Source organism: Silurus meridionalis, chromosome 4 (genome assembly GCF_014805685.1).
Source record: "Silurus meridionalis isolate SWU-2019-XX chromosome 4, ASM1480568v1, whole genome shotgun sequence".
In the NCBI taxonomy this organism is placed as follows: Eukaryota; Metazoa; Chordata; class Actinopteri; order Siluriformes; family Siluridae; genus Silurus; species Silurus meridionalis.
In genome coordinates this window covers 12,993,464-13,017,550 of record NC_060887.1, presented here as the reverse complement: position 1 = coordinate 13,017,550, position 24,087 = coordinate 12,993,464, and the positions used below count along the sequence as shown (strand labels likewise).

The 24,087-nt window shown below is 37.1% G+C and overlaps 1 protein-coding gene and 1 non-coding gene across 2 annotated transcripts; both read left to right on the top strand.

Annotated features, from left to right (window-relative positions):
- Window positions 1-1,704: 1,704 nt before the first annotated feature.
- Window positions 1,705-1,760, top strand: LOC124385349. The gene has a single exon (XR_006925728.1). It is a non-coding gene; the product is annotated as a U7 small nuclear RNA (small nuclear RNA).
- Window positions 1,761-2,947: 1,187 nt separating this feature from the next.
- Window positions 2,948-24,005, top strand: lpcat3 (lysophosphatidylcholine acyltransferase 3). Its single transcript, XM_046847718.1, has 13 exons — window positions 2,948-3,223; window positions 7,035-7,142; window positions 9,271-9,377; window positions 11,784-11,877; window positions 12,051-12,088; window positions 13,100-13,278; window positions 13,410-13,518; window positions 13,619-13,705; window positions 14,686-14,852; window positions 14,950-15,097; window positions 17,171-17,326; window positions 18,120-18,249; window positions 22,883-24,005. The coding sequence occupies exons 1-12, from the start codon at window positions 3,139-3,141 to the stop codon at window positions 18,237-18,239; spliced, it is 1,398 nt and encodes a 465-aa protein (XP_046703674.1). The 5' UTR covers window positions 2,948-3,138; the 3' UTR covers window positions 18,240-18,249; window positions 22,883-24,005.
- Window positions 24,006-24,087: the final 82 nt, after the last annotated feature.

The following is a 24,087-nucleotide window of genomic DNA, read 5'->3' as shown; positions in this document are numbered from 1 at the left end:
GAGATAAAAATCAGCAGGCAGAAGGCAGTAAGAAGTTTGGGGTTAATGTGGATGAGACAGAGGGAGTCAGTGATTAAACATGACTGAGAACAGACACATTCATGATCATCATCATCTTTTCTCTGATTGTGTTCTATATGTGGATCTTCAGCCTGGATACATTCATTAGGTAACAACATTTTAATTCGTTTTGTAGTATTGTATATATATATATATATATATATATATATATATATATATATATATATATATATATATATATATATATTTGGCTGTCAAAATTAAAATTATTGTAAACAGCACTAGATGTTATTAACACGCTATCAATTCAGTGTGCATTTCTCTTTTTACCATTTTTATTAAAAAAATATAAATACATAAATAAATAAATAAGTAAATAAATAAATAAATAAATAAATAAATAAATGAATAAATGAATAAATAAATAAATAAATAAATAAATAAATAAATAAATAAATATAAAAGAGGCGAAATTAAAACCTCCAGCAAAACATACACTTATTCACGACGTCCCTTTTTTACTTAGATATAAAATAAATAAATAAACTCCACCGAAAAATAATTTTAATCAGTAAACTTTTGTTTTATTTTTGCACAAAGTCTCAAATCAAACAACAAATCCGCCATGTTTTACACAATTAACCCTCTAGGTGGCGTTTTGTGGGTTTTTCCCTCATAATGGCGACTCGAACTTAAATGACTGTCTTTATTGATCATACAGATAAAAACAATACATTATTCAAATCTGTAAAATGTCTATGATTATATATATATATATATATATATATATATATATATATATATATATATATATATATATATATATATATAAAAAGCTTCTTGACTTGAAGAGGTGCACTTTCTCCGGTATCACCTCATTAACTGTCCGTGTGGAAACATAGCAAAGGTTCTTAATGATGTCCACACATCTCTGCACTGTTATAGCCTTTATATTTAATCACTGTACATATGCTTACATATATATCACATGCTGTACATATGATACATATTTATCTGCACTATTTGCACGATTGCTATTTTTTGCACTTCTGTTAGATGCTAAACTGCATTTCGTTGCTGTGTACCTGTGATATGCAATGACAATGTTCTATCTATCTATCTATCTATCTATCTATCTATCTATCTATCTATCTATCTATCTATCTATCTATCTATCTATCTATCTATCTATTTATCTATCTATCTATCTATCTATCTGGCTTTTCATTATTATTATTATTAATTTATAAAGTAATAGTATATATAGTTATTATTAGTATAATTATTTAACTTGTGCAACAATAAAATTATGCCTAATTAATCACCGTTTCTGTAATTTGTATTTTTTTCCCTGACTGGCTATACTTTGTCTAAGTCCCGCCCATCTGCTTTTACTTCCTCTTCTCGACAAATGACAGCCATTATACGGAGTGACGTCACGCGATCTGTCTCTTACCCATAAGACTCTGCGTGCATGGTGTTTAAGTTGAGAATCGATTACAACATTTTGATGTGGAATTGTTGTATTGCGTGAGCACTTACATAAATCTAAGAGTATTAACTGTCAAATTCACAATGCATACCAATATTTAACTATTCTTCACCATCGACACAGCGCATATACCATGACCGAGTAGACTGTCCGACCTACTGGGACATGACGCACGAGCGATTCTCAAGTTGGAAAATTTGCTCTTTTAGTATTTGTCCAGAAGGTTTCTTCATTTGAAGAAGCCCCTTATTGGTGTCAATGATAGATATAAATGTTCTTGTACCCAGTTGCATCAATGTATCATATTTCATTTGATTCAATATAATATTGGATAGAAATGGATAGGACTGAAGTAAGTTATTTCTAAATTAATTATATATAAGAGCTTGTATATTCGTGTGATAAATTTGTATCCGAGCAAAGCCAGAATTTATTTTATTACAGTAATACCTGCTGAGTTTCTGTATTAACCCAACAACTCGGTACTGTCATAGTAGGCGTGGTTACGGTGGAAATACTAAGAGATTTTGTATTTGAAAGTGTAAAAGTGGGTGTGGTTTATTTTTACCCGGTGGGAATACTGACAGATTTCACACGATCCATATATGGGCTGAAGTGGGCGTGGCCTATTTGCTGGTTGGAATACTTTGTTTCAGTGTGACTTCATGAACAGTCGAAAAGGGGGCGTGGTCTATTTAAAGGTATCTTTAGATGTGATCGCAAATTCAATAATAAAAAATATATCAATAAAATATATTTTTTCAGCAAAGAGACGAAAGTCAATGGAAGGCTTTAGGCAGGTTTTTCCAATATGGCTGCCTTCATAAATTGAAAAAAATTGTGGTAAAAATAAAGTTTATGTTGTTACTGATTTTATATATATATATATATATATATATATATATATATATATATATATATATATATATACTTTTTCGAAGCAGCTCATAATTATTTTATATCTTTTTAAAGAATGTTATAGTATAATTATACTTTTGTATTCTGTGATAGAGTGTAAAAGTGGGTGTGGTTTATTTACCCGGTGGGAAGACTGAGAGATTTAACACGATCCATATATGGGCTGAAGTGGGCGTGGTCTATTTGCTGGTTGGAATACTTTGTTTCAGTGTGGCTTCATAAACAGTCGAGAGGGGGGGGCGTGGTCTATTTAAAGGTATCAAAGATTTGATCGCAGATTCAATAATAAAAAAAAATCAATAAAATATATTTTTTTTCAGCAATGAGACGAAAAGTTCTTTTGATTGTATTCATCACACAAATGTACCGCGACTAGAGCAACTTATTTGTGAAAAGAGAAAGTTTGGGAAGACCTCACGTGAACACACCGGGGTGTGTGTTTCTCAGCTCTCTGTGTTGCAATGAATGAGAGCGTTATTACGAAAGTGCGGAAGCGCTGATAGCCGTGCAGGAGGGTGATGGGAGGAGGAGAAAGGGGAGGAGAGAACAGAAATACTATAACACAGCTCGATCAGGAGAGCTCATCGGCTCCGGTTGTTGTGGAGTTAAAATAAAGCTCGCGACACAGAGAGAACGGTGAGCTCGCGAGCTGCCGCCGCACAGAATCACGGAAACTCCCGGCAGCGCCACTTCCGCCTGTGCGAAACATGGCGGCTTACTTGACGGAGAACCTGGCGGAATATTTAGGCTCGCCCGAACCGGCAGTCCGGCTTATGCTCTCAATTTTAATAGGTAAGTCTTCACCACGCACCAAACTGTACACGTGTCCAGCTGTAGGGAAATGATCTGACCGCAGACACACAGATCTGTTACAGTGTAACTCAGTGGGCTGGTAGTTCAATCATGTGCAAGATCTGATGACTGTTCGATTATGAGTTTCCGGTAAAGCAGGTGAAAATGAAAGGCACTGCTGTAAACACGTGGAGGTCGACAAGGACGATGTCAGAACTAGGCGTCATGAATCTCACTCCCCCACTGCATGGACACTTTGTAGTTGTGAATGACAGTCAAACTCTTCACCATTCTGACGCCTTGATCTCTGATCAAGTCTGTCTCGGATTTACACTTTGGACAGAGAGATTTTAATGGACGAGTTTGTTATAGGACATGAGTAGACTTTGGCCTGACACATGGCCATGCATCCTTAGGAAAGGAATCAAAAATAGAGCTACCAATGAATAGGGGTCATTGTTGTGTATGTACAATATTAGAGCTCTAAATAGTTCTCATGACCTGTTTTTATCTGTCAACATTAAAACCCAGCTATTTAAATGAGAGCGCATACAATGCATCTTTTGCATTAATCAAAGTTCTACAAAAGTCTTCGCACAAGGACACCTGTTGACTCATAAATCTGTTTCGAGGCACGTTGTTGAACACCTAACAGGGCCTGCATGGAAAAAAAAAATACAGGCACTTCTCTTGTAGGCGTTCCTGTGAAGGAAATGTGTCCCGGATGCTTCGCTGTAGATTATTAGGGATTGTAGCCAGGGTGTCCATGCCGTCAGACAGTATTATTCAACGTTTACATATAACCAAATACTCCAGTAGTTATCAGATCCACGATTCAATACGTCATGTGTAGGATCGTGCTCGATCCAACTGATGGGGTTGTAGATCTGTAATAATCTTGAATTAGGACTCATAATTTGACATGCAGAGTGCAGGTTTCTCTACGTTTTAATTGTATTTTCGCAGGCGTTTTGTTCGCAATGTGAACAGGTATTTCGAATTAGATCGCAATGTTTACAATGCGTATAAACTGTACTTTTTGTGTATGACTTGAATTCATTCAGATTTATAGAAATGGGTGCATATGAACGGATGAAAAGATCCTCGAAATTTCAGACAGGAATCCTGTGATACTATGTATAAGCCAGCCGAGTTTCACCATGTCATTCAGTTTCACCTCAGCTCTTCTCATTCAGTTTCACCTCAGCTCTTCTCATTCAGTTTCACCTCAGCTCTTCTCATTCAGTTTCACCTCAGCTCTTCTCATTCAGTTTCACCTCAGCTCTTCTCATTCAGTTTCACATCACGGGCTGTTGGTGGCGTCACTGAATTCTACCAATTGTAAAAAACATTTCTTTAAAGTTATAGGATTCATGTTGTTTTCAGACTCACCTAAGGCTTGTCCAATGCTCCATGCAAATCTTTTAGCGATGCTCTTCACAGACTCGCTCGGTCTTCAAATATTAAAGAGAACCAAAGGTGTTTTCATAAAATCACCCCAGTTCCCCCCAAAGTTTGACAGAATGCAGTGACTCCCGAATATAATGCTATAAGTAAAGCCTTATTCAGACAGGGTTATTTTTACATGAGGAGGTAGGGAATTAGTAAAGTTGAAATCATAATTATTGTCAATCTCTGAAATTTCTGACTCTATACAGATAAGCTGTTCATACTTCTGAAAAGCTTATTCCGTTTGTGTCTAGGAAAAGGATTTGTAAAATGCGTCTTATCTAAAACGATGACATGTTTGTAAGGACTCTAGTATAACCTTTGCTTAACAGATGTTGTCCAGGGTTTATTACAGAACACATTAGAATAAAGTCAAGTCAAGTATGTTTCTATAGCGCTTTTCACAACGGACATTGTCTCAGAGCATCTTAACAGAATGTAACAGTTGACAGGTGAGCAATCTGTATTTATCCCTAATGAGCAGCCGTGGTGACTGTGGCGAGGAAAAACTCCCTTAGATGTTATGAGAAAGAAACCTTGGGAGGAACCAGACTCAAAAGGGGAACCCATCCTCATTTGGTTGATATGAAGAGTGTGATTATAGTCTTTAAAACAATACAGAACACTGGAGAGTGAGAACTAACATGAGCACTTGAATGTAAGATTATGAGTAACGTCCTTTCTACAGTCTTATACAGTCATTTGCGATTATGGAACTAGGAGCTACTGAGCAACTCATAAAATAGCTCAACATCTGAGATCATCATAAATCCAACACCAGCTTCTTCATGCCAGAGCCTTTAAACACTCAGGTCCGGTGTCCAAACTCCACATGTCCAAATGGCGCTGGTACGTCTCTAGATGGTTCTGAATGTTTTCGGACGCGATTGGAGCTGGCGTAACCTCAGGATGCCTCGGGTAAAGACCAAATTAAAGAAGTGACACTTTTTGGTTTGCATTAAGTTGTGAACCTTTGGTATGACAATCATGTATATATGTCAGTCCTCTCCTTCTCCATGGTTCATTTCTGCCAAGCTCACTTATTTATCATTGCTACAAATGACTGAATTGCGTCCTACAGCAACTTGTCGTAGCAAACATCCGGCATGACTAGCATTTATAATAGTTCTGCTGTTGAGCCGCAAGATACATAAGACTTAAGACTACATAAGACACATGAAGGTTTTGCTTCAGGAAGCTGCAAAAAAATGTAGAAAGCTGTGTTTCTCAGTCTGTCAGATGTTATCATTGGTTTATGGTGAGTTGCATGACTACAGCAGGGTGTCTTCAGTCATTGGTTAAAGAACCCTTGTAAGGTTTTAGTACAAAGGCCAGTAATGTTACTCAGACACAGAGAGTAGCAGTGCACTGATACAGGCACCTTCAGAATTCTAGCTAGTTGTCGATAGATACAGTTGTTCTCTAGCTAGCATTACTGCCCATATGCTAATGTTGTTAACCTGAACAGGTTTATTACATCTGGTTTGGTGTTTGTTTGTTTTAAGTCAGTCTTTACCTGACTAGATTTCTTTTGGAAATTCAAGGAAAGAAAACTGTAAGTTATTTATTTCAGGTCTCATTCAGTGGAAGGAAACAGGCCTCAAAAGTTTCAGTTTGGTCATGTTTTTACTAGAAAGTTCATGATTTTATGTTTTTTTATTTTTTATTTTAAGCCACGCGTTTCTTTTGCTTTCATCTCAGGCACATTCAAACCCAATCGTAACAAGCTGCATTTAATTATAAAGCGTTTCCAGCTCAGTAATTCTTACTCGGTTACTTAATGCATTTTTAATTAGTTTAATATCACCCTTAATATCGCCCATAGTTCTAATTACATTAAATTGCTTTCTGGAAAAGGGAACACTCTTTTACTTTCCTCCCCCTAGAAGTTTCCATTGTCCTTTTATTGCTTTAAGTGCTTTATTTGTAGTATATACACCTTTGATTGAACTGATAAATTGGACTAAATGACTTTTTTTTTTTTTTGCAGTGTGTTTCACACTCTAATAAACCAGTGTTAATAGATGCTTTTTGTCAGTGTTTATTTATACAATATTGTTCTCAGCTTGAACCTAAATGCTTTTTTTTTTTTTGTTGATTTTATTGTTTAGTAATAAATGGTTCACCATTGAGTACAAGAGGTAAAGTTAATAGTAGCTCTACTCCACTGTTCAGACGCATTTATTACCCATTGCAGACCAGCGTAGTGTTTATGTTAATAACATGTTAATGACACTCTTTGTGATGGTTGTATATTTAAACTTGTCAAATATGATTGATGCAATATCTATTTTGTGATTTTGAATAATACTCACTCTCTCTCTCTCTCTCTCTCTCTCTCTCTTTCTCTCTCTTTTCACAGGTTATCCTTTTGCACTGGTGTATCGGCGGTTTCTGTTCCATCAGTCTCCATCTGTCATTCATTTATTCCACGCCGTTTCAGGCCTGTCCTTGGCCGTGTTCAACTTCGGTGAGCCAGAAATGAAAAAAAAGGATGGGAGAGGACTGGGGATTTAGAATGGAGACGGTTCCGTGTTTTAACTATGCTAAAAAGTTTGTGAACACCTGATTATCGCACCCACAATTGTCTCGAATGTCTTTGTATGCTGTAACATTATAATTTCCCTTCGCTGGAACTAAGAGGACCAAAACCTGTTCTAGCAGGACAATGCTCCAGAGCACAAAGCCAAGTGGTTTGACAACTTGGTAATGGAAAAACTTGAGCGTCCTGATCGCAACGCCACTGAACACCTGGAACAGGACTTTTCACGAACATCAGTGCCTGATCTCTTGTAGCTAAATGATCACAAACCCCCACAGTCACGCCTTAAAATCTAGTGGAGACCCTCCCAGAAGAATGGAGGTTTCTATAACAGCAAAGAAGGAATTAAATCGGGAATGAGATTTTCAGCAAGGTCATATGACTGCGATTGGCCAGATGTTCATTACTTAAATTGATTGAACATTTCAGTCGGTTTATGTTTCCTTATATTAAGTGAAAGAACCATGATCTTTTGCATACAGACAGAAAGGAAGGAATGAATTAGGTGAAAGGTCCTAACCTTGTGGTAATGATTTCCTCTTTGCAGTAAAACCCACAAGCAGGAAGGATTAAGGCCTTGCTGGCACAGCATTTAGACAAAGCCTTGTCTTCAAGTGCATGCAGATTTCCAATACACTAGGATATTCTGCAGTTTGACAGATTTTCCCAACTATTTAGAGCAGTGGGGTAATTAGGATGAACAGGGTCCCTCCAGTTTTTGGTGACATTAGGTAATACGTTGTAAATATGTTGTTTCTAAATTCGAAATACCTTCGACTGTGGGTGCTCGACCCCGTACAAAAACGATTGGCACCTGATTGGTACAAAGTACGTAGTCCGATTGCATAGTGTGTGATTTGAGACATGACTTAAGACTGAGTAATGTGCAGCTCGAGTAAAATGATTTTACTATTGACTAACCTGTGCTTATTTTATGTTTTAATGCAACCCTGGGCTTAACAGCAGGTGTGTGTGTGTGTGTGTGTGTGTGTGTGTGTGTGTGTGTGTGTGTGTGTGTGTGTGTGTGTGTACTTTCTGCCTGGTTGTTTTTGAATGCCGTTTATTTTTTTTTATTTTTTTTAATTTGTCCTCCATTTACTCTTAACGCTGCCTGCCTGCGTTTTCACACGAAGGTTTCACAGTTTTCAAACGGATTTACGAAGCACAGACGTAGGGAAATTGTGAATGTGCATGTGTGTCCATGACTACAGTCATGTGAAAACTCGAAAGGTGATGGAAAAGCAAAACTATAATGAGCAAGGCTGTTTTTTTGTTAGTGCACCAAAAGCAGAGAGCTGCAGACGCTCTCTCAATAGATTAATTGGATCCTTATACTTGTTCATTAATGAATTTTTAAAATTCATTTTATTTTCGCCCGGTCAGGGTGTTGGTAATGGTTAATGGTGAATCTTGCGAGATCTTTTGTTTCTTTGGCTTCACGAGTATTACATGAGTGTCCCCTGTCATCATATTCGTTTCTATATGTGTAGTTTTAATGTAGAAATTTGACTTTCAACCCCAAAATGATCATTTTACAGAATTCCTGTATTTTTTATTATTATTTTTTTTTTTTTATAAATTCGTACTTTCAAAATCCATCTATCTACACTTACGTTCTAAGACTTCTGCGAATTTTGGATGCAGCCCCTATGGTACCTTAGTGCATTCATCTAGACACTATGTCACTTGAATCCAATAGTGTTTTAAAACGTAATGAAAACAGTTTAAAATGTTATTCCTATCATTCCTGAACATTCAATCCCACGGCGGATTCCCGGGAATTTTAAGAAAATCAGCTTTTATCACTGAGCCCCTGGCTGGGGATGACTACGTTATTAGACTAAACCCCAGCAGACATTTCCAAGACCTTTTAGACAAAAGAGCTGAATGGAAAACTCTGTGTTATATGTGTGATGGCAAATTAGTGCCTGCACTTCTAGCTCTGTCTCTGTTTTTTTGCGTGCATGGTTATGCATGCGTGTTCATAAGGTGTTAAGTGAAGCTGCCCTTTCACACCTCATTGCCCTAACACACCTTCCCTCTGCATATCTCTTAGGCCCTCAGGTGTATCACTCTGCATTATGCATAATCATCCAGTTCCTGCTGCTGAGGCTCATGGGAAGGAGCATCACTGGTGTCCTGAGCAGCTTTATATTCCAAATGGTGAGACGCATTTACATCACTGTGGTTTCTGGGTTGCAAATTTCGACAGCTCGTTTTTCTTTCATATGTGTCTTAGAACTCATGCCAGCGATCACGTATTCCTGCAGAATTTGGTTCCAGGCCTAATACAACAGAGATGACCTGGTTAAGAGTGTAGACTGATTATCCCGAGTAGATGTGTTGGATTAGGATGGGGACTGCACACTGTGATAAGCACATCTCTTTTGTTTTTATCAATGGACACTGTCACTAAGCAGCCAACACATACATACATACATACATACATACATACTAGGGGTTTAACTGTTCACAAAATTCACGTTTTTTTTATGTACCTCGGTTTCTAAGTCAGAGTTCGGTTTATTTTCGATATGTATAGGTTAGGGGGAATAAACGCAAAACATAAAACTGCTTATTGTTTTTTTATTAATGCAGTTTATAATTAATATTGGTGATCATTAACAGTTTACATTTTTTAAAACAATTTGAACTAAAAATGCCTGCTTGGTTAAATAATATATTAAATTATATTTTATAATATTTTATAAAAATGAAATTCAAGTATTATAGTGCTAACGCTAGCACTATAGATTCTTTAGACAAATCTTATTTCTGGTACGGCGCGAGTAGCCACAGTGACACTGCGCTAACTCTAGTTTCTTTTTTATACCCCTGGCATTGTTGTGTATGTTTTGAAGTTTAATAGTAATAATAAAAAAAGGTGCTCAAAGTGCAAGGTGGAGACTAAACAAGCTTTCGGTCCACCACTTAATACATTCCTGAAGGAACTTGGATTGTAACTATGTTCCGCACATAAATATTTTTTTTTCCTTTGTACACGTGTACCGAACCAGCACAGAAAAAATGTTGGTACGAATACGTTATACCGTTACACCCATAATATATACAGTGCATTACAGGTAGTCCCCAAGTTACGATGGTTTGACTTGCGGTTTTTTTTTTCCGATCTTTCGATGATGATAGCATTACGACAAACATGTAAATTTTCGCTCTGCATTAAAACTTTTGTATGATACATTGGGACGGAGCTAGGGTGTAGGCATCTCCCACCTTGTGAAATGCCTTACTCTTGCCAGTGATTACAGTTCAGTTATCTCTGCGTTAAAGCGCGTCATTTTTTCCATGTTTTTTTGGGATAACGGCGTGCGTCTGGCTCCGCCCTCCACTCACGAACCATTGCTAGTTCTCGCACCCGCTACCACATACATTTACTGTAGAGTTTACATATTAGGGTAGTGTAGATTGCTCTGTTTTGATAAATCATGTACTTGAATTTGTTAAATAATTAACACACTACAGAATACTGCTGTACACTGTACAGTATAATATACTAATGTAACTTTGCACTTATAAATTTGATCCCCAATGAGAAAGCCACTGATGAATTTGGCAAGACTTCCTGAGAGGACATGAAGAAGAAACCTTGAGAGGAACCAGACTCAAAAGTGCACGCTAGCATGATTATAAATCATTTACCTTTTCCTAAGTGCATACCATGTAGTCCAAAATAATTTATAAGTATATAAACCGGAACTTACAAGCTTATGAACATCAGGTTCTGAATTCATTACAGTTTTAACTTTAAGTTGATCTGCCTGAAGATATTATAATGTTCAATGATGAATCCTGTTGTTAGGATAAGTTCCACTTTATTGTCGCTGTCAAAGTATGAGAACAGAGCTAATGAAATGCAGTTAGCATCCAACCAGTAGTGTAAATAGCAAATAAATTAAATGAAATCAGTACAGTTATGGTGCAATAGTTATGGCTAAGATGTAGTACACAGGTTGAAGATTTAAAAAAATATGATGTTTACCAGTAATGCAGATTAAATAACTATGAAATGATGCAAAGCTGAGACAAACCGTATGCATGTAGATTTTAACTTTGTTCTGGAACAATGTCAAATTAAGAGGCTAGGACTTTACTTGGCGTTGCCTCTCCGCCACCTTCGGAATTAGATGCATACATTGCCACCAATATGTTATCTAAAGCTAAGTTTAAGACTTGCTGTCGTCAGTGCCTTCAAGTCTGCCAAATGTCTAATTTCTGTCATAAATGTCTAATAACTGACAGTTGAAAGTTGTAAAGAAAAATATATTTAGTCACACTTTGTCAAAGACATGGACAGCGTTACAATTAATAGCTGAGTTATGATTAAAAGTAAGCACTATTGAGCTTTATTCAGAGTTATGTTTTAAGAAAAATACAGAAGCAAAAAAGGACCAGGTAGACTGAATTGAACATTAAACCATGTTTCAAAGTGACAAATTTTAGTGTAAAATGTCCTTGCTCTAACAATGAGTGACTTGCTTTCTTTCTTTCTCTCGCTCTCTCTCTCTCTCTCTCTCTCTCTCTCTCTCTCTCTCTCTCTCTCTCTCTCAGACATACCTCTTGACAGGTTATTACTACACAGCTACAGACGAGTATGATATCAAGTGGACCATGCCCCACTGTGTCCTCACACTCAAACTCATTGGTACATTCCCTCTCTGCATATTAATCTTTGTTCTGAGAATCAGTGATAAATGCTTTGGAGCCATTTATCACATATGGTTATACATTCAACAGGTTTAGCACTAAGACGCTCTCCTTGCTTCCCCTTAACTCCAAATCACAAATGATTTGACGGTGTCTTTTTTCTTGTTATAGGTTTGTCACTTGATTACTATGACGGTGGGAAAGAACCAGTAAGTCAAATGATTTCTCCTGTATGCATTCATGTTTCAACTGGTCTCTCTCTTTCTCGATATGTTCTATTCCAGTTGATTCTGTTTCGTGTTATAGTCACTATCTTGTGTTCCACTATGTCATGATTTAGGTTTGTCTTGGCTTGTACGGTATCCAGCATGTGGGTGGATAATCAGCATTTCAAGGTTAAGAGAAAGATTAAACAGCTCGATTATAGTTTGATTTATTTTGTATTTTTTATTATAAAATTCATATACAATAAACCAACAGCAGTAAATTGTTTCCCGTCATTAATTTCAAACTGTCGCAGCAGGTGCAAATGCAGGAAGCGATTTATACAAACAAGCAAACAAGCAAACAAATCCAAATCGTAATCCAAGCACATGCAAAGTTCAGCCGATGAGCAAACCACCTCAAGGGGGCAAATCCAAAGACTTTAAACTGGGTACAATCAGGGATCAAAAAACCAGGATAGCAAACAATCAATAAAGGCTGGGTAGTCAGGAGTGAGCATTATTTTGCATTTTTTTAGGGCTGGTAAAACCATGGATTCTTATGTAGCGTGACATGTGATCGCATACAGATGTGTGTGTGATTCGAGAACAGGTGTTGGTGATTAGTTTTCAGGTGAATATAAATGTGACAGAATGTGAGAATCATTGCGGAGAGGCAATAGAACAAGAAAATGAAAAAACAACACTAATAAGATATTCTAGATCAATCCCACTTTATTCTCAGTTGTTAAAATTAGGTTATTGATCGTGTTCTTGCTATAGAGCTGTGGATAAGTATTTATGATAACTGGATACTGTAATACAAATGAATGAAATTATTTGAAGAAATTGATAGTCGTTACATATTCAGTCTTCTTTTGCCTTTATGGACATCTATGTGAAGCCCTGGAGTAAAATATATCCTGCTTTTTTGATAAAATATCAGATTTTTTCAAAATTGTTCAAATATTTACAGCATGCCTTTTTCCATCTCCTCTTTCCTGCCCTGTGCATCAGTCTCAGTTGAGCGCCGAGCAGAAGACCGCAGCTCTTCAAACCACTCCGTCTCTTTTGGAGGTTTGCGGTTTCTCCTACTTCTATGGCGGCTTCCTGGTGGGACCTCAGTTCACTCTACGCAACTACATGCGCCTGGTTTCCCGAGAAATGACCGACTGTCCTGGCCAGGTGCCCAACAGGTGGGCTCACACCGATGTGTCTTTGGCTCGGTTATTATAAGACCGTAGTCAGCAGTAATGAAATGAAATGCTGCTCCAAAAACTTCCATTTTTACTGTAGTGCTGAACAAATCCCTGTGTCTCTCTTCTAGTATTGTCCCTGCACTAAAGCGCTTTTGTTTGGGTTCCTTCTTCTTGATTATCTTCACAATATTTGGACCCTATTACCCAGACAGCTATTTCCTTTCAGATGAATATGAGGTCAGTAACTTGTCAAATTATTTGTATTTTTTTCTATTTAATCATTATCATGTGTATTATAATGTTATAATAACTAAATAATCTTGAATGTGTTGTGCAGGCTCAGCCGTTTTGGTACAGGTGTGTGTATATGCTGCTATGGGCTAAAGTAAACCTGTACAAATATGTGACCTGCTGGCTAATAACTGTAAGTCTATTCAAAGCGCATACAAACCCTGGGTTTTTACATGTAGTATTTATGTAAAAAAACAAGTTTGTGAGGAACAACTTGTTCGTCTGGTTGCCATATATGTGGGTTAAAGTTCTCGACTCAATTGAAAGTGCGTTTCCAGTATAAAAAACAGTATTTTTTATGTCTGTAAACATCAGCTACGACTAACTTATAGCAGTTAGAACGCTAGTAGCTAGCTGTCCGAGAAATTAGCTTCAGTGCAGCTCAACATGGCAAACAAAATGTACATGGGAAAAAAAACCCCAAAAAATTTACCTGGTCCTACTTTTTCAGAACATTTACCGTTTGAAGCTGCTCAACGTTCAGTCAGTTTGTTAATTACTTTTTTCTTTCTTTTTAATTATTATTTTTGCTAGTGCTTTTGTAAGATTATCACTGAACCAAACATACAGTACTTCTCGACCTCTGCATGACCGTTTCTTCCTATTTGTCATTGTTGGAGTGAATCTCATTCATACATGTAAATATTTCTATAGACTTTTTAGCTAGTTAGCACTGTAATATCAGAGCTAGCGTATCACTTAGGATCCTATTGCTACACGTTGTCATGCTAACAATGGGATGTTTCAGTTGAAGTTTGTTTAGTAGTGTGTTTTTGTGTACAATGTGATGCAACAGAACATCAGCATGCGATGAAAGTAATGTGGCAAACTAGTGCCTATTGGCAGAATTACTGTAAAAACACAAAATGGTAATATTTCACCTAGAAAAGGAATAAATACCGAGCATATACTTTGCTTCACTTTCTAAGTAATAGCACCTAGTAGCTAAAAAGTTGTGTCCTATAGTGTGCATGTCAGAGAAAGGAGGCTTTATGAATGAACAGAACAGACAGTCCCAGTCATAATAAAGCTGCTGTGATGTTCAGTTGTGCATTCTATCGGAACAGATTTTAAAGGTGCTGTTCTTGCCTCTGTAATTGTTCTGTAATGCAGGAGGGCGTATGTATCCTCTCTGGGCTCGGCTACAGCGGTCACGGTGATGACGGACAGCCCAAATGGGATGCCTGTGCCAATATGAGAGTGTGGATATTCGAGACCACGCCGCTTTTCACAGGCACCATCAACTCCTTCAACATTAACACCAACGCATGGGTGGCCAGGTATACAGTAAATGTAACAATCATAGAAAGACTGGTGTTAATAGTATATCTCTATTTGACCCTGGATTTTTCCTCTTTGTCTGTTGTTACTGTGCAGGCACATTTTTAAGAGGCTGAAGTTTTTGGGGAATAAGATGGCATCGCAGATGGCCACATTGTTTTTCCTGGCGATCTGGCACGGCCTGCACTCCGGCTATCTGCTCTGCTTTTCCTTGGAGTTCATTATTGTCAATGTGGAGAAGCGGGTAACTAAGTGGTTATTTAAAGCAAATCAGTTCATTATAGAGAAGTATATTATGATCTCAAGGTTGTTACCACTTTAGGGAAAATGTAGCTTAACGGTTAAGGCTGTAGGTTACTGATTGGAAGGTCAGCGGTTCAAGCCCAAGCACAGTCAAGCTGCCACTGTTGGGCCCTTAAACATGGTCCTTAACGGTCTCTGCTCCAGGGTTGCTTTAGCATGGCCGACCCTACGCTTTTATGCCAAGAAAGTGTTTCACTGTGCTGTAAGGTATAAGTGAAACGCATCTCAATTAGGTACTGCATAAGTCTCAGTTTAGGGCTGGAACGATTCCTCGAGTAGCTTGAATAATTCGAATACAAAAAAATGCTTCGTTTAGACCAGTGGTGGCCAACCAGTCAGAGACCAAGAGCCACATTTTTGACTGTGTTACCGTAAAGAGCCACATCATACACATGGGCACACATGAACATCACCCATCCCTTTCTCTTATACACACACACACACTGACTGTCTCACACACACAGACTCTCAGTTCAACCAAGTACACAATCAAAAATATAATAATTTATATTGGCGTTTTTCTTTTACTATGCATGTTGCTTAGTGGGACTTCTGGCATTCCAGGTCAGAGTGCAACTGTGATTTAATAACCGTGTTAATGTCCGATATTCTGTGTGAAGGGTGTGGAGGGACAGTTGGACATCTGATACAATGCATTTTAGTTTGTCGTTTTCAGAAGATAAGATTTCAACAACGTCACTGAGGCATTATTTAACAAACTCCCCTTCATTGATTGGATTTTTAGCCCGTGCAATGTTCCAAGCCAAATTTAAAGCTAAATCTTTGAAAAGTCAGGCAGAAAAGCAGATACAGTTTTCCCAAAGTGACCAACTTGTGTTTGTGAAGTTCAGTCACTTTTGGAAATTCCTGGTCGATGTTAGCATGGAGTGAGCTGAAGTGGCGCTGAAGATTTGAAATGCTCTAATGACGCCTGACATAAGGCAGAATGACTTGCCATTACGTTCAACAAAAAACGTAAAACGTCCTGTGTTCATCTTCATATTTTTCTTTTGCTGTGCATTTTTTCCTGCCATTTTGAGAGCGAACTTGAAACAAATTGTTTATTTAAAAATTAAGTAAACAATTTGCATATGGAAGTTTGTGTTTTTTTTTTTTATGTGCGTGTTCGCTTCGCTTGAGTTCATTACGGTATTTTATAAAATACCGCAAAGTTTTCCAGTAGGGGCAAGATCATTTCAATCTTAAAAATACCGTATTGAACTCAAGTGAAGCGAACACGCACATAAAAAAAAAAAAAACACAAACACAAACATCGATATGAACGTAAGAGCCGAATGAAACCAGGCAAAGAGCCGTGGGTTGGCCACCCCTGGGTTAGACCATTTAACTACACACGCAGCACTGTGTTTCCCCACGGACTATTATTACTGACGCACAACCCGCTATACTCTGGAGTGCTCTGGACAGTTAAACACAGAAGATGCTGCAGAATGAAAAATGGAGGAACGTGAAGAAAACAGCGAGGGGAGAGGAGAAGATTCAGGCCTAAGAAAACGATTAGGTTTTCAAAGTTTGGGATCATTTCAAACTAAAATATAAAGAAAACACAGTACAGTGCAGCTACTGATTTTGAAAGAATATTAAAATAGATTTTTATGATCTTGATTTATATATTTGTGTTTGCATTTTCATGTAATATGGCATCTAAACGCACTAAACAGGTTTAGTTTTCACAGGTAATATTGTAGGCGATTTCAGCAATAAAAACGTTCATGTTTCTAAAAAGGAAACGAATGACTTGTTCATTTTAAGAGAGCCGTCTTATTTCCTCTTGTATGTTTAGTACTTTGTATCCGATTGATCGATGGGATAATTAGTGGAATACTCGATCATTTAAAATAAGCTGCAGCCTTTTCTCAGTTATCATTGTGTTCTCATTTCAGCTCCGTACACTCCGAGTTAATTGAATCCTGCGGTTCATGTCGACTTGCACACTGATAAGGAACTCTTGCAAGACATGTATTCACATTGCTGCTTTATCATGTTCCCTCAGGCGCAGGCGATCGTGAATGACAGCCCGAAGCTGACGGCCATCGCAAACAGCTCTCTTTATCCTCTTATATACATAGTGCAACAGTTCATCCACTGGCTCTTCATGGGCTACCCGCTAGCAGCATTCTGCCTCTTCACTTACGACAAGTGGCTGAAGGTGTGTGTGCACTGAAGCATTGGTTAAAGCATATGATTAAATCTATCTGTCAGAACGGCATTCACATAAAAGCTTAAAAGCCACAAGGGTCTGAATCCTGATGAGGCCAGAGTCTGTCTGAGTGGGGAAATGTAATTACTCACGCTTGATTATTCGGAACAACAACAAAACCACTGATGTGTGTGGAGTTCGACAAGATGCAGTAGTTTGCATCATGCGACTTGGAGGAAACTTGTGTTAGAATTCACACTCCTAATATGGGTTGCCAAATGTAAAAAAATGTAATTAATTTCTGAAAACTTGTGGCCATTGTTATGTTTGGTGACTCATTTCTTACTTCGATGTAATGTTTACATTTAAATATTTAAAATCTACTCTGAAATATTTGTAAAATGAGTCACTATATTAATGTACCAGAATGACCCCAAATGTAAGAAATAATAATAATAACAGAGGAAAAGAGTTTTTAGCTGTTTAACATTTAATGGTTGGTCGCTGTCATGTGATGAGAGGCAGATTAACTGATGCTTGTAGGATGTAGCGTGAATGCATGGTTGTTCTTTCTTTTCTTGTTTCCTTCTTTCCTTTCTTCCTTGTTTCCTTTTCTGCCTTTCGGCTGATTAAATTAATTGAGTCACTAATAATGTTTTCTATCAGATCTGATTGAAAATGGGTCATTTCTGGTATAGCATTGTGTTCTAGATGTTACTGTTTGTTTTGCTGTTTCTTTGTTCAGTTGTTTGTTTGTTTGTTATAGTGTGATTCCTTGTTAATTAGCGGTTTTCTTTTTCAGGTTTATTCATCAGTGTATTTTTGTGGTCACCTCTTTTTCTTCATGGCCTTCCTCACCCTACCTTTCCTTCGTAAGGCACTGGTGCCTCAAAAAGCAAAGAGCGACAAGAAGGAAAACTAGACAGAAATGGGTAAAGTTTAAATAATATTAATTTTGATTTATTTCATATTATTATTATTTAATTATTATAAATTTAATATTAATTAATTGAATAGTAATATTTTTTCTTTATATTCTGTGCATACAAAGTGTGTCCGTCTGAGATGATTTTAGCATGATATCCCAAATTAGATTAAACAATTAAACATTTTTGAATCGATCCAGAAAAATGGCAAGTTCACACCAGGTCAAGGTCGGATGTTTCAGATCATTTCTTTATGTTTTCCTTTTCGGTTTAAAGTATATTTCAAAGGATTTGGAGGTATAAAAGCACATGACATGGTGGGGTGGAGGAGTCATTCTGGTCAGTGCCATTGGTGTGGATCCATCTTCTGCTTTTTATTTGTTCACTCAGATGTGTTACAGGATTACCCTAGATGCTAGATCTTGCTAAAATATTTCTTTTAGACCCTATACACGTATAGCGAATCACAAAGCATGAATACTATCGTAATCTATCGAGTCTATAGGCTACATGACCCAAAGTATGTAGACGCCTGCCCTTCATAGCCATGTGTGGGTCTTTGATAAACTCTGAACTCAGAGCCCTGATCTCCTTAACCCCACAGAACACCTTTAGTATAAATTACAATGACTGCTGCACACCAGACCTTCTCACGAACATCAGAAACTCTTGTAGCTGAATGAACTCTAATCCTCATAGCCAAAGATTAAAATCTAATGGAAAGGCTTCCCAGAAGACTGAAGCTTATAACAACTGCAAAGAGGAAACAAATCAATATTAATGCTTATGGTTTGAGAACAGGATGTTCACTACTGAGGCATCAACATAGTTTTGTCCATGGTGTAGCCTTGTAACTTTGGCTACTTCATACATGATTTACACCATGGCCATTCCAAAATATCTTGTGGTGAAGATTTTTTGATTTAATCACATATAACATAATTTCATATGGCAAAATATTTTATTTAATCATCAAACTATATCTAAACCTTGCTATTAGTCATAGGAGTTTTGGCTGGTCATTGGCTGACCTTAACTGTATTTTATTTATATATATATATATATATTCCTTCCTTTTTCAAACTGTTACCACAAAACTGAAGGCACTCAATTGTACAGGACGTCTTTAGATGCGCTCTAATAAAATTGCGCATTCACTTAAACTTGGAAACCCAAACCTTCTCCAGCATGGCGATGCCCCCGTGCGCAAAGTGAGCTTCTTAAAGACCTGGTTTACATGGTTTGGAGAGGAAGATCTTAAGTGGCCTGCTATAGAGCTCTGATCTCATCCCTACTGAACACCTTTAGGATGAATTGAAACGCTGACTTCACCCCAGATCTCCTCACCTATATCAGTACCTGCCTTTAGTAACACCCTTGTGGATGATGAACACAAATATCCATAAGCACACTCCAAAATCTAGTGGAACATCTTCCCAGAAGAGTGGAGGGTTTTATAAGGGCAAATTTAAATTAAATGTGGAATGCAATGCTCAAAATTCACATACCGTACTTATGACCAGGTGACCCAATACTTTTGACAATATAGTGTGTGTGTATATATATATATATATATATATATATATATATATATATATATATATATATATATATATATATATATATATATATATATATAATATATAATAAATATAAATAAAATATATAGTTTTTTTGTTTCTTCAAAGAAGGAAATGGCCTAAAAGTACACTGCATATGATTCATCATTCAAATAGTACTGTAGTAATATCTCTTGGATCCTATGCTTCCATCACATATGCCTTTAACCTTTAAAGCAGTTGAAAGGTAGTCTAGGTAAAAGATAGAACATCAGGCCTGCATCATACTGCAATGTTAAACATCTACTCTGGTCACATCCAATTCCCCCCTCCAAAAAAAAAAAAAAAAAATTTCCCTTATGTTCAGTTAGCACTTAATTGTCTTCAGTCATTTCATCCTTTGATGTGTACCCCAAATTAAAAACAAACCCGCTGTGATTTTAGGGGGATTTTACAAAACACTTTTGCGAATAAAAAAAGAGAATCCTGTAGTATAAAAAAAGGTCAGCACTGTGGGCGTACATTCTAAAAGAAAACTACAGCTTGTCATCACACATCAGCCTGAGGACCGTGGAAGACTTGGTGGCATTATACTATCATACTATTTCTGTATAATGTTACACAAAAGACAAAATACAGGGAAATGGCAGGGTGTTGTTAGCTGAGATGGAGATGTTTTTAAAAGTGCGTAGTGAACTGCTTCTCTCTTCTCTCTTCTCACCCCTGTCACATCCGTCACACGCTCATACTGACAGCTTAATTCCAGCACTTTATTCTTCAAATCCTAACATAGTGGCCTGAACATGTGGTTGTACGGAAAGCCTTTAGCAGGTGTAAACAAAAGTGAAGAGGTGGTAGGATTTTGGGAGGAAATAAGAGGAAGTTAGATAAAGCAATAGCAGAAATTATTAAATGCTTTTTTATTTATATATATATATATATATATATATATATATATATATATATATATATATATATATATATATATATATATATATATATATGCACAGTATCTCACACAAGTGAGCACACCCCCACACCCCTCACAACCATTTTATTATGTTTTCAAGAAACAGTACAATAGAAATGAAACTTGGATATATTTTAGAGTAGTCAATGTACAGTTTGTATTGCAGTATAGATTTACTGTCCTTTAAAAATAACTCAACATGCAGCCATTATTGTCTAAATAACTGGCAACAAAAGTGAGTACACCCTAACAGTTAACATGTCCAAATTGTGTCCAAAGTGTCGTTTCGTTGTGAGCACCATGATTATCCAGCACTGCCTAAATCCTCCTGGGTATGGAATTCACCAGAGCTGCACATGTTAATGTTGGGACCCTCTTCCACTCCTCCATAATGACATCACGGAGCTGCTGGATGTTAGACACATGGCGCTTCTCCACCTTCCGCTTGAGCACCCAAGAGGTGCTCAATAGGGTTAAGGTCTAGAGAGGTACTTGGTCATTCCATCACATTTACCTTAAGAAAGGCAGTTGTCATCTTGGCGGTGTGTTTGGGGTCGTTATTATGTTGGAAAGCAGAGTTTCTGAAGGGAGGGCATCATGTTCTGCTTCAGAATGTCACAGTGCATGTTGGAATCCATGCAACCCTCAGTAACCCAGTACCAGCAGTAACCCAGTACCACCATGCAGCCCCAGACCATGCTGCTACCACCACCATGGTTGACTGTAAGCAAAACACAATTTTCTTAGTGCTCCTCACCGGGGCGTCACCACACATGATAGACACCATATGACATAGTTCAAGTGATTAATGCTCTTTGACAGGTTGTCATCAGCAAACTGTTTGCAGGCTTTCATGTAAGCAAAGAAGAGAAGAATCTTTTTTCTGGGATGACGTCTCTGCAGACTAACTTGTCGCAGTGTGCACTGTATGGTCCGATCACTAAAAAGCGGACCTTCCGCTTCTGCAAGCTCTAAAGCAATGCTGCATCACTTAATCATCTGTGTTTTGAAGCAGCTTCAGCACCTGAGGCACAGCATCTTTAATGGACCCTTACAAGGTCTGTTCTGAGTGGAGCCCATCTTGGAAAACCTCTGTATGACCCTGGCCACTTTACTGTAACTCAGATTCAGGGTCTTACAGATCTTCTTGTAGCCTTAGCATCTTTGTGGAGAGCAACAATTCTAATTCTCAAATCCTCAGAGAGTCTTTGCCATGAGGTTTCATGTTGAACATCCAGTGGTCAGTATGAGAGAATTGTATTTAAAGCACCGCATTTTAACTGCTTTAAAACAAGATACACACATTTGTTGGTCTGTCAAGCAGATAATTGCCAGTTTAATTTCTATAGTATTGTCCCTTGAGAATATATACTAAAATGGTTGCTGAAATGTGAGGGGTGTACTCACTTTTGTGTGTGTATATATATATATATATATATGTATGTATACAAAATAGAATCAAGAATTAAACGAAAATTGCATGTAACATACTTATTAGGGTGACCATAATATTGGTGGCAAACAAATTTTAGTCCCATGCCTCAACTAGACATCATGCAGAAGTCGAACGGACGAATAAGTTTAATAACATGAGAAGTTAAAGTACACTCGTTTTATCTGGAAAAAGAATGCCATGGGCAGCCGCAGGGTACTTTAATAATAAATGTGAGAATCGTGGAAAAGGACTGTCTCGGTCAGCATCGCTAGGTGTTGCTATGGCAGCTATGAAGCGAGGAAGCTTGAGGGAAAAAAACAGCTCATCTTCACTCTTACAACCTTGGAAAACAGTGAAAGGAATGCCATGATTTGGCAACGATTACATTTAAATATCAACTGGTTTCACCACAGAGAGTCTCAATTGATCTTGGTGCTAAATAAATTAGCTGCATGTTTCATTTGTTACTTCACATAAACTGTGGAGCTTCTTGTTCCTTTTACATCATCATTTGATAACAAAATGAAAAAAAAGTATGTATAACCTATTAAGATTTGATCATTGGAGAAAAAGCTAAATTTACTTGTTCATATTTCAAAGTGTAAGCATTCCTGTCCTTCTAATGCTTTGTGTTTCTTCTTCTAAAGTCATTTCTTTTGTTTTGTTTTTTTACAGGTTTCGCTGTCTGGTCCTCTGTAATCTACCTGAAGGGAACTGTGAATGATTGGAAAATATTTTAAGGCCTTTAACTATATATTATAAATATATACACACATGCATAAATCTGTACAAACAATTGTTTTTTATGTTGTATTTTTTTGAAGAAGGAGATGAAGAAGCATCAGTTAGGATAAAGAAAAAAAGGATACGATAATGCTCTCTCTTTTTTTATTATTTTGCTTAAATGTGGCAGGTGGTTCGACATGTGAGGGGACTTTTTTATTTTGTTATGAGAGATTTAAGATAGGTGGGGGATAATTAATAACTATTCGTACAGCTGTTTTTTTTTCAGCCACAGTATTCATAGCTCTCCGTTTGGAGCATCGCACTGGCACCCGCTGATGATGTCATTTCCAGTTAAACCAAACACCCAGTCGCGGGAGTTGAGGTCTGAAGACTGACTACTTTCATGGACTTTGTTTGGGGGGGTTTATTTTATGTTTGCTTAGTTTTTTTTTTCCCAAAATCTGCAGCCTCTGGTCAGATTTACAGAAAACACTGTAAAATATAAAAGACAGAATGTGCAGTGAAACTCAGATATGCCTTGCAGTGCAAATGAGTATTATTGTTTCATTTCTAATTTAACAGATTTTTCACAATATTTTTACCAATTTTAGAATGGGTTAACGGTTTTGTAATTTTTGTAGCTTTTTCACAAAAGAAAAAAAAAACACAGTCCACAACAATGAATGTGATCACTATTGTCGACTTTTTCACTCTTTCTCAAATACTTGTGCACCCCAGTCTCAGCACAGGAAATCCCATATTTAAAAGAAATTACACTATTGCCAAAATGATTTTTTTTTTTTTGTTGTTGTTTTTTTGTATTACTTAAAATAATAATTACTTGGCAGACTAAACTGCAGTGAAGGAACTTTTTCTGCTCTCACCACAAAATGAAAAAGTGGTGATTCACTGTAGCTTTGGGGTTTTAATATTTATACTTGTTCAACATTTTACCAATGTTGTTCAGCTAACTAATTTTGCCTTATTGTTATCTAATGTGCAAAAAATAATTGTAAATGAGCCATTTCTTTTGCAATGGTCATTAAAAATGCTGGATTTGATCAAAAACAGACATCTGTGCAATGTGCGGTTCTTTCATTATTGACTTGGAGGAGATTCACAGTTGTGGGTAAAAAAAAAAAAAAAAGAATGTA